This window comes from Triturus cristatus, chromosome 5_1 (genome assembly GCF_964204655.1).
Source record: "Triturus cristatus chromosome 5_1, aTriCri1.1, whole genome shotgun sequence".
In the NCBI taxonomy this organism is placed as follows: domain Eukaryota; kingdom Metazoa; phylum Chordata; class Amphibia; order Caudata; family Salamandridae; genus Triturus; species Triturus cristatus.
The window spans coordinates 769,624,982-769,638,143 of NC_140587.1; the positions used below are offsets into that span (position 1 = coordinate 769,624,982).

Consider the following 13,162-nt stretch of genomic DNA (forward strand, 5'->3'; position numbering starts at 1 on the left):
TTAGCCTCAGCTGTGCGCCGTGGTTTTGACCACTTTAGAAATGGAGAAGGGGGTGCCTGGGGCAGGGGAAAGCACGGATGTGCTAGCTAGAGCTATTGCTTGCGAACATGAGGAAGTAGCAGCATTCACAGTACAGCTAATGGCATGCCAGTGGGCCTCTAGGCACCTACACATGACGGATGGAGGTAAGGGACGATGTGATTGGCCAACGTGAATGAGTCTCTGGGAATGGAATATTTCATATGTGAGCCTTGATCTCTAGCGCCCCATACCTCTTTGCTTGTTTCCAACATCCTGAGAAGCCGGTTGGTCTGGGTTAAGGTGGATTCTGCATCCCGCAGGTGATCAGAAACATCTTGCTGCTGTTTGTTCATCTCCTTCACTCTTTTCTGAAACATAAATGGAAAAAATTGCAACGTTTTCTTAATTTCTTTTCTTTTTATGTAGACAGAAAGAATGTTAGGTCCATCTCAAAACCAGGGAAAGAAGAATACACATTTTTGAAGGTTTCTCTTGGAGACATGATCCCCTTCCAGTCTATAGCGGCAGTGTGAGCAGGATGCAGTGAATAGGGGAGTGAAAAGCTGTGAATAAAGAGATCCCCATACGCTACGTGGGTCTGCCTGCTGCCTATTAAGACAGTACTCCTATGGAAGACTATCTGGAGCTGACCTGGACACCATCCTGTACCTTTAACATCATACCCAGAAGCCCTAAACATCGCGCTTCAGAAGGACCAGCGTGCCGCGTGTACCCTAATTGTCTCTGGCTCGCATTTCACAAATGATTGTTGCAAATGCATTGCTAGATGTGCAGCATATTTGCAACTATAAGAGGAGGAATGGAGTAAACATACTTTGCTGCAATGGAGTCCCAGATATTTCATAAGAGAACAAAGAAGGAAATTCAATGTTCTATTGATTTTGTTTTGAAAAGCTGTATTAGGGAGGGGGGTTTGGGGAACATTTATTGTCAGCTGTGCTATAAAGTGGATCTTATTTTGTTACGTTATTTTCATAAGTCATTCAATTGAAATTATTTGGTATTAGCCAATCCCAGGCCTCGTTGGTCTTCTGCCTTTGTGTGCAACAGTTCTCTTGGCATTACAACGAGAGGCACCTGTATCCGCCTCGCATGCCTGTGTCACCTGAACTTTTTGTGTGAGGCCTATCTTTGGCTCATACTTTTAATGATACATTGAGCCCGATTAACAAAAGAGGGGTAAATTGCCCTGCTACAAACAGGTGCAGATGTATTTACTCCAGGAAAGCAGCGCCCGGCACAGCTTTCCAGACTTACTACAAAGAAATGTTTTCTGGGCTGCCATTTCCCCAATGCACAGAAATGTGCATAGTGTACATCTCTGTCCTAGGTCTATGCAGCTCTGCCCCAACATTCCCTCCAGGTTTGCAGGTTCCCCTCACACCCTGGAAATGGTGTTACTCCAGCACCTTTGTTGGAGTAGACCTCTAATCATTTCCAGAATGGGAAAGGGTTGGAATGAAGTTTGTGAACGCCAACAAACTAACAAATTTGTAAGCTTTCACACATTTACAAGACTACACGTTGGCCCATTGTCGCCCCACCTTGTGTGTGCTTTACATTTGCACTTGTAGTAATACCATTTACACCCGTCAGGAATCTCTCTGTGAGTTCCTAAGAGGTGCGAATTAGGCCAGGCCATTTCCGGCTGTAAAACCATCACTTTTTAGGTTAAATAAATACTGACAGATAAAACGAGAGTAGACCAGACGCACAGAGGCCATTTTTGCCCATAAACGTTCAGTCTAGAATATTGGCACGAGCCTTGGTCCTGGGACAAATCCCCATGAAAACCGCTAGCAAAGGGGGAGAATACAGAAGACGGGAGTTCTCCATCTTTTGGTGCTTCTTTCTGCTCCTAAAACATGTTTAATGAGAGGACACGCAGCATAAAGCTATTTGCTACTTCTCCCCAGTGGAAAATATGTCTGAATAAAATATCTAAATATTAGGTAAAAGTGTTATTATTTTAAAATTATATACAATAGGTATGCAGTCCTAAAAATACCGGGCAAAATGACAGGGGTATGAGTATGGCAGACTTCCAGCTCTACTATAAAGCCACACAATTATTGGTTATTAATTACTGGTTAATGGGTGGGTGAGATGGCCCTGCCTATCGCAATGAACTCTCTCCTAGTACGCGACTGGGGAGGATTGTATATGATGACCCAATCCCCAGTGACAAACCTAAGGTTACCAGGGTGATCCTTTGGAACTGGAGAGTGGTATCAAAGGGCATGGGCTGGGGGACATGGCTGACGTGCCAGATCCCGCTGTGGCAGGGTCACTGCCTTACACACACACTGCCCTACTGCATGGTTTTGCAAAACGGGATAGGATCCGCATTACAACATTTGGGACAGCTGTGAAGGTTGCCGCAGTTCACTCCAAGACCTCCAGACACACTTTTCTCTCTCAGTCGCACAATTCCATAAGTACCTCCAGCTGTGACGCCCTACAGCCCTATACATCTCAGATCTCTACTCTTCCTGAATATGGCCCTCTCACGGCAAAGCTGTTGAGTGGCAGACTGGGGAAGTGAGGTGTCTCCAAAATCTACCACACATTGGTGATAAACGCCTTTGACAGTTTCCATTCCCTGAGACAGAAGTGGGAGGGATTGCTAGGGCGACTAGATGACATGGACAGGACCAGGGCGCAACTGGCCCCCTGAGAAATAGGAATATCATCGAGGCATAGGCTCATATAACTTAACTAACTCCACACCACCTATATGACACCACTTCAGCTTTAGCTGGCAGGCAGGATCCTGACACAGAAACATCCTCAATGCCCATGCCCTAGCTCTGATTTCTATCAGGTGTGTGGCCATGCCCTCCCATTAGATCCTACTGGCAACATATTATAGCTATTCTGACCCGATTACTGGAGACCCCTCTCACCCTTGCACCCGCACTGGCACCCTTGGGTGTTCTTGATGAGATTGGTCGCGGAGACCGATCTCTGCTCGCACTGGTAACAGCTACCGCAAAACGAGACATAGCTCAGAGATTGACACACTGCCCACCACCACTGAGTGGCCAAGGGGAAAAACACTGGTGTGCATGAATGGAAAAACCTATATACACCACCAGAGGCTGCCCCCAGAAGCTCTCCCAGATATGGGGCAAATGGATGAATTACTATGGACGAGGCAGTTAAATCTCTCATATGATGAACTGTGTGTGTCCAGTGGGCCACATTGAGGTGTGTGGGATGTAGGTGCGCTTACATGTTCTATTTGTCTTTATTGTGCTGTTTGTAACCAGAACTTAATAAAATTATTTTCAAAAATTAAATGCTGGGCAAAGGGCAGAAATCAAGGGGGTGAATATTACAATGCTAACCCCAATACAACAAAAAAGTGGGAAAATGCATTAAAAAAATGGTTGATATTTACTAATTTCAATCCAAGAATATGTTGAGAAATTAAAGGGGGAGAGCAGAGAACAGCTGTTCTGCCTCCAGTCACACAAACATTAGGGACAAATGACAAAAAACAGATATATGATCTATATCATATTAACAGTGTAGTTTGTTTCTGTTTTCCTGAAAAAAAAGGGATTTAAAAAATGTCCTACTTTGATATTTTCCCACACTTTGTGTTGCATTTAAGAAATACAGTCAGTGTTTTGGTGCTCTAAATTATAACTTAAAAGCATAACCGAAGAACTGGAATTTCTGTTATTGAAAACAACACGTGAGTGTTTGGAAAATACATGGAGAGTAGCAGCCAGTGTAAAATGGAATGACTTAACTGACAGTAAAAATCAATTCACCTTAAGAAAAGAAGAAAAAACGTAAACACATTTCCTTCAGTCAGGTACTCCTTTGTTCTGCTGAGGTAACTAACAGATTACAGCAGTGGCTAACAAAGGGGCGGTCACTGTATGGGCATGCATTTCTTAAATCTGCATCAGTCATACAAGAGTGGATGCCCGATAAGAATTGTGCCAACTCAGCATGCTTCTTACATGTCCCACTGACCATGAATGCCAAAACTTTAAAAACTGAATAGGGGCCTCTTTAGTCCATTTTCAGTATGGACTACGATAGACTTGACTTGGATGGTGCTAAAGTGCCACCCATAGCTTCTAAAACACACACCTAGGTGTAGAGAAGGGGTAAGATGGCATTTGGCTGCCAGTAAAATCAAACACCAAGTCTGCATGAAGATTGCAGATGGCTATAACCAAGGCTTGGAATCCAACAGCCACCACACACCCGTGAGAAGGGAAGATGCATACCATTGAACAACAGCACGGAGAACGTTTGAAAGGCCTGGACTGGGACAGAATCTGACGCAGCCTGCTCGGAGTTCATTGTAGTTTGTGGAGGGTTAGGACTTTGTGACACTCTCCATAAAAGAGGCTTGTTTAATGTGCCAGTCCACATAATAGAGCCTTGTTAAATATGCCAATCTACATAATAGAGCCATATTTACTATGCCAAGATAGGAGAATAAAAGTTAGATTGAGCCATGTTGACCCATGGCAGAAGCTAATTCTTTTGATTTCATGAGTCAAGCTTGAAATACCTTACAGTGATTTAATTTTTAAGGTAAAAATGACTATCAAGTGCTGTGGAGCAGTTTTATAGACAATAAAGAAAACTTAATCATGTGAGTGGTGGCTCTTGAGGTGAGCACTGGTTATGAAGGCCTTTTTGCCTTCTGCAGAGTAGTTGTGCCATCTCCTGTCCTCTAATTTGTATATTGTTCTGTGCCATTGACACACATATTTTGTGATAAATTGGACCTGAGAGAAATAGTCCACAGGAAAATGCTTTCATAACTTTTTATTGTTTGTCATATCTGGTGGCCTTACGCATCTTAAGCACCAATTCTTTGTGCTTAAGTGACGTCTTGCTTATCTCCATTCCAGTCATTGCTGTTTTATGACAGCAAAATAGGAATATTGATTTCTATTACCAATAAAGAGCACCTTGGAGGGGGGCAGTGAGGAGGGCACTGACATTTAGAAAGGAGCTCCATTTTTGGAAGAAAAAGATCATCCTATAATTGAAGTATCAGACAATACGACCGACATCTCTCTGATAATTAAGAAATGTTAACTGTTATTATACCTTCTTCGTTTTTTTTTTAACTTATTTTGTTTTTTATGCATTGTCTTATATAGTGTGAACTCAACAGGAAAACGGGCTGTGTAATTGGGGTAGAGATTTAGAAAGGGAATTGGTGTACACGTTATTTGTGGCAGCAGACGGATGCACTGAGGGAATAGAAGGCCTGGAATACGCGGGGCTAGAAAGCTTACAAGATAGAGGTGTGACAAAAACACACTGCAGGCATACCACGTCACATGTGTAAAATATTAGAACCACAGGAGCGGTACAGTGAGTGCCTTCACTATTACCATCAGACCAAGGGGCAGGGGTTTAATTGGGATAATAAACTGTGGTGGGGGGGGGGGGTCTCTCAAAGGGGTGTGGTCGATGTAATTAAGGGCGTGGCTTAGAAACACAAAAGCTTAGCATAGCATAGTGTGCCGCCCGACAAGTACTTTGCTGTTTCTGTCATTGCATCCACATATATAATACAAGTAACATTACACCTACAACAAGCCAGGACGATTGGCTTTTTTAATGATTGTTAGTTGCATAAGATAAATAAGCAACAACTATGGCTTCGTTGTATATAATATTGAAAATGCTTCAGTTTTAAAATGATGAGACTGTAAAAGAACTATAACGAGTCTCTTTGAAGTTACATCACAGCAGTGAAAGGTGGGACTGCTGCAGACTTGAGATGTTTTTCACAATGATGGCAAGGACAAAATGGAGAGCAGATAGAGATTCGTCTCAGCACCTGCTTTTATAGCACCGTCAGGATCTGGCTTACTGAAAGCCCTGCCATTGGGTCTCTCAGAGTGTGCCCACTGTTCCTGGTCCTTCAGCTGAATAGTGCTACAGAAAAGCGCCACTACCATGGCTGCAAGACGAAAGCCAGGGCCAGGATGAGCACTCCAGCCGTCCTCCAATTTCATCCAGTTTATTGCCTGGCGTGACTGACAACCGCACTAATCACACCATGGCTATAGACCCCCCACCTTAGTGCCCCTTACTTTATGCCCGATTTGCAGAAAAGTTAGAAAAACTGCACCCACATATTTCCAACTTTGTATGATTACAGATATTTACATTTTAGTAATTCAAAGGTTTTACAAAGTACACCTAAGCATGTGACAGTCGCAGGTTTCTAGGTGAACTCCTGGAAAAGGTCTGTGAATCTGCACCTGTGATTCCGGAGAGGCAATTGCGCATGCACCAATATACGCAGTGCACAGCTGCATATGGGGAAATGACTTTGCATTTGTCCAATGAAATGTTTTCTTTTTCCTTGGGGGAAATGTGTTTCCCTTTGCGGCAACCTATCCCCCTACACCGGTGCCAGTTCGCGGTGTCCTTTTCCGAGCCCATTTTCATCACAGAAAGGGATTTACTCTTGTCTTTGGCAGAAGTACATTTCTGATCCTTTGGATGGTGGAAATGGGCCAGAGAATGTTTATGAAAATCCTCAGACTCTCGAGATTGCTGGTGTCCCCAAACTTTCCCGGGCATCCCCTTCCTGGAACGACCACCCCTGAGCTCTTTCAGTATGACTTAGCCGTGCACAATATGAAATCGTCGTGGGGCAACGTTAAAAAATGAATAAATAGATATATGAGTGCCTGTTCATCTTTTGTGTTTACCTTGCACTTGTAATCCAGGCCATGCGTGTGTACGCAGTACGCTGAATGTAAACATGCCAAATGCTTTTAGAACTATTAGGCTCTTGCTGTTTACCACAACACCTGGGATGCGCATTCGTACCCACGTCACAGCGTGACGCAGTGGTCAGGCAATCTTTTCAAGCGAGCGCGCCGTGCACGCACAGCGCCTCGGGGCAGCAGGTGCGCTGATCCTGTCTGTCAGCGCGCGCATTCATGCATTCATGGCGGACTTACCTTCACGTCCTCCAGCTGCGCCGCATTGTCTCGGTTTATGTTCTTCGCCTCGTTCGTCCGGCCGGTGGCTTCGTTCAGAGAGTCGCGCAGGTCGTTCATTTTTGCCTCGTACTCGTCCAGGGCCTCCCGCACGCGGTTAGCCAGGTTCTTGTTATCCGCGTGCTGCCCCGCCAGCGCCAACTTCACGCGGCTCAGGACTGTGGGAAAGAAACACACCGGGTCGGATCACAGGACCTTGATAACAGCAAGCACTGGCAACGCCAACACGCCTGGCTAGGTTAATTTGTGTATCATGTATAAAATACAAGTAGTGAGGTGTAGTATAGGTGTATTGTTATACTTTTATTAGAGGTATATGTTTCCGAGGCAAGCAGACTTTTAGCACTGCACTATCTATGGCATCCATTGTGAGGTAATACACAGACAAGGAAACTGTACTACATGTGGGTATTTCTTGTCACATGAAATGCTACGTTTCATGTTTCTCTTTTGATGATCTTACTACTTGTATTACCAAAGGGCTACTTTGTTTTTTACCAGACCTGATGACTACACAGTGCCTGATTCGACATAGATGTACAGAATGCCTTGATTAAATTGTAAGGGGCAGATTTACAACTTATGGCGCATCTCTGCAAATCAGCAGGGATGCGCCAGAACAGATGCGTCACATAATCCCCCCCCTTGCGCCACCACAGATGCGTCGCATTTACAATGCGGCGGACCATGGTGCAAGGAGGGGAAGATGCGTGACGCATCTTGTGGCGTACAGGCGGCGCATTGCTTGAGTCGCGTCGCAAGCGCGATGCAACTCCTGCAATGCCCAGGGGCCGCCCATACTCAACGTGGTGCGTCACTCCTTATGCCTGCTTCAAGCAGGCGTAAGAATTTGACGCAGCAGCGTCGTAAAACTGACTCAGTGAAATCTTGTAGATTTCACTGCGTCAGTTTTACGGGGCTTTCCTGCGAGGGAACGCCCACCCTGCGACAGAACGCCCACATGAAACCTGACGCAGGTTTCATGTGGCACAGGGCTTTACAACATGACGCATCTGCCTAGATGCGTCACGTTGTAAATAAGTTGCAACGTGGCGCATGGTTTACGCCGCGTCACAAAAGTGACGCAACGTCGGCATAAAAGTGTTGCAAGGGGCTTGTAAATCTGCCCCTATGTTTTTTTTTTCTTTTTGGAAAAAGCTTCATTATTCTTATTATTTCCCAACCATAATCCAACAGTATTAATTCATACTGAGCTGACAACATTGAACAGAATTTTCCAGCAATGCAACAGGAAAAGTACAGCTTTAGTGCTGCCTCGTTGTCCTCTTTACAATTTTCCCATTATCATGAGATGAATGCATTTCAATCATCACTTCTTACACATACATGTCTACCCATTTGTTAATCTTCCAAGGTCACACCCTACCTGCTCTATTTTATGCCATTGCTCACTAATACCCAGTCCTTTAACTCCTCAGCCAGCAGAGAAGTTTCCAGCTGCTGTTCCCTATACCAGTTTACTTTCCCGTGGTTACTGGTCCCTGTCCAGAGCGTCATCCCCTCCTGTTCACCGCGGTCAGGTGTCGGGAAAGTCTGTCACTTCATGGACATTACTGCCCACCAGGCGCGCAACACCCATTGGACCTAAAGGGCTTCAGCACCCCCCCCTCCACCGTGTGTGGCAGCCCGGGATGAGACAGCTTCCCGGGCACACACACAGCCGCACCCGAGCACTTCACAGGTCTTTAAAAGACCATTTGCATGTTAATGAGGCCTTGCTGTTGTTTCACCCTTTCTAAGAGCCCCTGCAGCTCCACTCTGCCTGTTGCTTAAAGATTCAGCCCCCCCTGAAATTTTTTCTTAGCCCCCCCGAAATTTGGCTCTAGTTGCGCCTCTGCTGCCCACTTATGAGATGCTTTGTTATTTTTCGTCTGTTCTGTGTTTTTGATGTGTATTTCCGGTGGTGTAGCCCTTACCACAAAAGCCCTGATAAGTCTGGAAAAGGGTACAGTATTTATCCACCCCAAAAAATGTCCACACCGCCGAGTTCAGAATTTGAGTGTGATAATGAGCACCCAATAATGATTACTGCCTTAAAAATGGGACACAAACGTGGATTTTGGTACTCTCCACACCGAAATTCGCATGCCACCTTATTTACTGGGCATTTTCCTACTGGTATATCTGAGGAGGTTTACCTACTGAAATGTATCTGGGACAATACGCGCAGCGGTGTGGTGGTGGTGGTGGGGGCGGAGGGGGGACGGTAGTGTTTATCACACAAACAGGAGTCACTGCATATACCAACATACCACAATTAATCTGACCGACTGTAATCAGGGTTTACGTCTTTTACCCACTAAAGATTCTGTTTAGTGCAAAGGTGCATTCTAGCAAGTGTTTTGTGACCCCATGACACGTTAGTGAACAGAGAAAAACATTGGAAGCTTCACAAAAGAAAACCTGTGGTACTGGCACTGATAACTAGATGAGACTTCCTTTTAAATCCACTGAAAACTGAAATCTTAGGCATATTTCCCAAAACTTGGAAGAAAGCTTCTGTTCTTCCTTTGTTGAAGAAGCAGACTCTGGACCCTAAAGATCCCAGCAACTACAGGCTGATCTCATGGCTCCCTTTCCCTGCCAAAAATGTGGAAAAGGCAATGAACATCCAACTCAGTGCATTTCTTCAGCTTAACAACTCTCTGGACCCATCGCAATATGGGTTCAGAGCACACCATAGCACTGAGCTGGCTCTGTTGAAATCCACGGAGGAGATTAGAGAGGCCGTAGACTGGGGAGGCAATGCCATATTGATTCTGCTGGACCCGTCTGCTGCCTTTGACACGGTCCATCACAAAGTATTGATGGACCGGTTGTCTGATATCGGAGTTGAAGGTCGAGCTTGGAAACTCCTACAATCTTTCCTATCTGATAGGTCGCAAACTGTGGATTTGGATGGTAGTACGTCCAAACCTTTTTCACTCCCTTGTGGGGTGCCACAGGGCTCTTCATTCAGCCCAACGCTCTTTAATATATATGTGGCACCACTGGCAGGAGTTATCAGGTCCTTTGGCTTCCAGCTCACCTCCTACGCTGACGACACGCAAATAGTGTTGTCATTGACTGAGGGAGGTGAAAAGGAAACGGGGGAATGTTTCCATGACTGTATGATTGCAATCTCGCGCTAGATGTCTTCTAATTGTTTAAGACTAAACTCCAGCAAGACCGAGGTCATAAAGTTTGGGAACAATCCTCGTGTGTGGACACCTGAGTGGTGGCCGGAGGACCTTGGTTCTTGTCCCATACCCACAAGGAAAGTCAAAATCCTTGGGGTATTGGTAGACAATAAACTTACCAAAACAAATAACTCGCTTTAAGGCATTATGCACCGTTTGTAAGGCCATCAATGGAGCTAGTCCTGAGTTCTTTAGGCTTAAATTCCAATGGTATGTCCCTGGAAGAATGTTACGGTCTACTGTAGCCAAACAAGTGCAAGTCCCCACATTTAAAAAAGTCAATTGGGGAGGCAGGAGTCTCATTCTCTGTGCCTCTAGAGCTTGGACCGAGCTTCCTTTTCATGTTAGGAATGCCCCGAATCTCCTCTCCTTTCGGAAGGGCTTGAAGACATGGCTCTTCTCTCAGTAGTATATACTCAATTTCCCCGGTAACCAGCTCTTAGCGCCAGGACACCCCAGGGTAACCGTGCGCTCTACTAGTGCAATTAACATAATATAGGTAATGTTGTAAGCAGAACTGACACGATGCACGTGAAGAGATATATGCTATACTTATTGCAGTGCAAGGAAAATCCTAGGACTTGATATCAGGTGGCTTCCTGTGCCTGAATGGGGACGTTCTCAGGGGGTTAAGGGACTAACTAGTAACACTCTTTCTCTTCAGTGTTATCAGTGCTTAATTTGAGGTGGTTTCCAGTGACATTAATTATCAACGCCGGCACTTATTACAGTCTGCCACATGGTGGCGCAGTTTATCTGATTTAGAGATGAGTACAACAACAATTGTTTGTTAATTCAATATACATTAAAAATGACTAATACCTTCCGCTCAAGCCATTATAGCTTTTCACTTATTAATGGGGGGGGGGGTGAAACTTGGTCTTTCAGCTGAGACATATGGCAAGACATGTTAATCAGGTTATGTAAGATATTCCTCACATTTTGAACTAATGTTAAATTTTAGAATTTAAATAAACACATTTTGTAAAACAAAAAAAGAGGTTGTTTAATGAATTTTACCACCACCAGAATATCTGTGATGTCAGCACACTTATTGCAGAATGTCATAGTGTTCCATTATGCTAGGTAGTTTGTACTGCACACAATTCTCGCTGCATTTTCTCTAGAACCAATTAAATCAAGGGAAGGAGTGAATGTTTCCTTACATGTGCAACAATGTTTTATTGCAATATGTATTTTGCGATGGACATGACTTAAAAGTTGTGGTACAGCAAAACAGCGGGCCACCCAACCGAAGATAGGGTTGTCAGGGAGGAAATGGCTGGCATGAGTGACTTTGCTATGTCTCAGAAGTAGCTATAGTTTGATGTTCGTTTGCCGTGATTTGGTATTTTGGAGTAGAAAATCAGCAAACCCCTTTGAGAGCAGGACTGATGCACCCAGCGAGTGCCCGGAAGTTTGCACGGAAACTTTCAAGATGCAGTTGACGCGGAAAAGAAAATCAGTAAAAACACTCCACCTCACTTATACATATTTCTCTATTAAAAATAGACACAGAAACGAGCGAGCTCTTTCCAAGTATTAGCAAGATTGTTGCCATTTTTCTCTGGCATATAATTGGTCCATGTCATAAAAGGGAAACTCTGCAAGGCCTGTACAGAGCTTGGGTGGCGGTGCACTTACTCGCTCGGGCCTCCTCTCTCTCCTTGTCGGCGTTCCTTTGCTGCTTGTTAAATTTGCGGTTCCGCATTTCATTCATCATCCGCTCGACTTCCGACATTTTGCATGCGGGGTCAACGGAGGGCAAGGAACCGGAGTTTGTTCTTATCTCGTCCATCAGAACTAAAAGAAGAAAAGACCGTTCAAGTGGAAACCAGCTCCCACACTCAGAGACCATTTTGTACATTCTGGTTAATATAGCCAAGGCATATGCCGCCCAAAGCAGCAGAAAACACGCACACGCTTATTTTTTTTTTAGCAATTTCTTTATCAATTTGAATATTTTCCCAATAGCTTAAAATGACGAAGACATTCTGGGCCTAATGGGTTTGTCTAATCTAACTGCAATATAAAAGGTTACTTCTGGAAACAATATACCGGAAGTCCTCTGTATGCTAGTGCATCTGTAGATATTAATATTAATGTAATGAAATACTTCCAGGTTAAAACAAAATATGGATCCGAATATTTTAACTCTGGTTTCAGCTAAGAAAGGGTACATTCCAATTCAAAGGTTTGGAGTCTCGTAGTCTAGGTCTGGGCCAGACTGGCAAGCCTAAACAGTCCTGGCAATTTTCTCCGATCAGCCCCTGCCTGGCCCCGGGAGGCTGTGCATGCTCTATGCTTTTGTTACTGGGGTTGATATTGCAGCACTTCTACAAAACCGGCCCCCAGTAGAACAAGCATTTGCAATGCAATAGGTCTCGCATTTACGTGCGTTTGAGCTATTGACATTGCACATAACAATGCCTTTTATTTTTGTTTTTAAAACATAAATAAAAGGCATTGTCATTTACAACGCCAATAGCTTAAACTCGCGTAAATGCGAGACCTATTGCATTGCAAATGCTTGTTCGTTTAATAAAGGGGTAAAAACTACATTAGTATTTTTTTTTAATATATACTTGCTACATTGTGTACTCAAACTAGAGATAAATTGAAATGTGCATATCAGATCTGGAAAAATATAAAATATGCCTTTGAAGATACCAAAGTGCACCAAACACGAGCCAATTTGTACATTCAAGAACACAGCTGCCAGTCTACATTATGGCTCAAACACCCACCACTGCTCACAAAATCAATTACAGTGGCCTTGTGCAAAAATATTGCTGCACCAATCGGAGATTGGCAAAGTAATCATGAGAGAATACAGTATCTATGGTACTTCTGATTTACAAAATGTCGAACTTTGGTATAACATTCGTCACCATTTGATTTTTACAGTTGTGT

At 44.2% G+C, this 13,162-nt stretch overlaps 1 protein-coding gene across 1 annotated transcript in view; it reads right to left on the reverse strand.

Moving 5' to 3' along the window:
* Nucleotides 1–13,162, reverse strand: part of LAMA3 (laminin subunit alpha 3) — an 881,606-nt gene that overhangs the window by 82,493 nt on the left and 785,951 nt on the right. The window contains exons 53-55 of the mRNA XM_085605753.1: nt 11,894–12,052; nt 7,011–7,207; nt 273–389 (exon numbers count right to left, since the gene is read on the reverse strand). Of these exons, the coding sequence (XP_085461879.1) occupies nt 273–389; nt 7,011–7,207; nt 11,894–12,052 (473 nt within the window). The remainder of the gene's footprint in view (nt 1–272; nt 390–7,010; nt 7,208–11,893; nt 12,053–13,162) is intronic.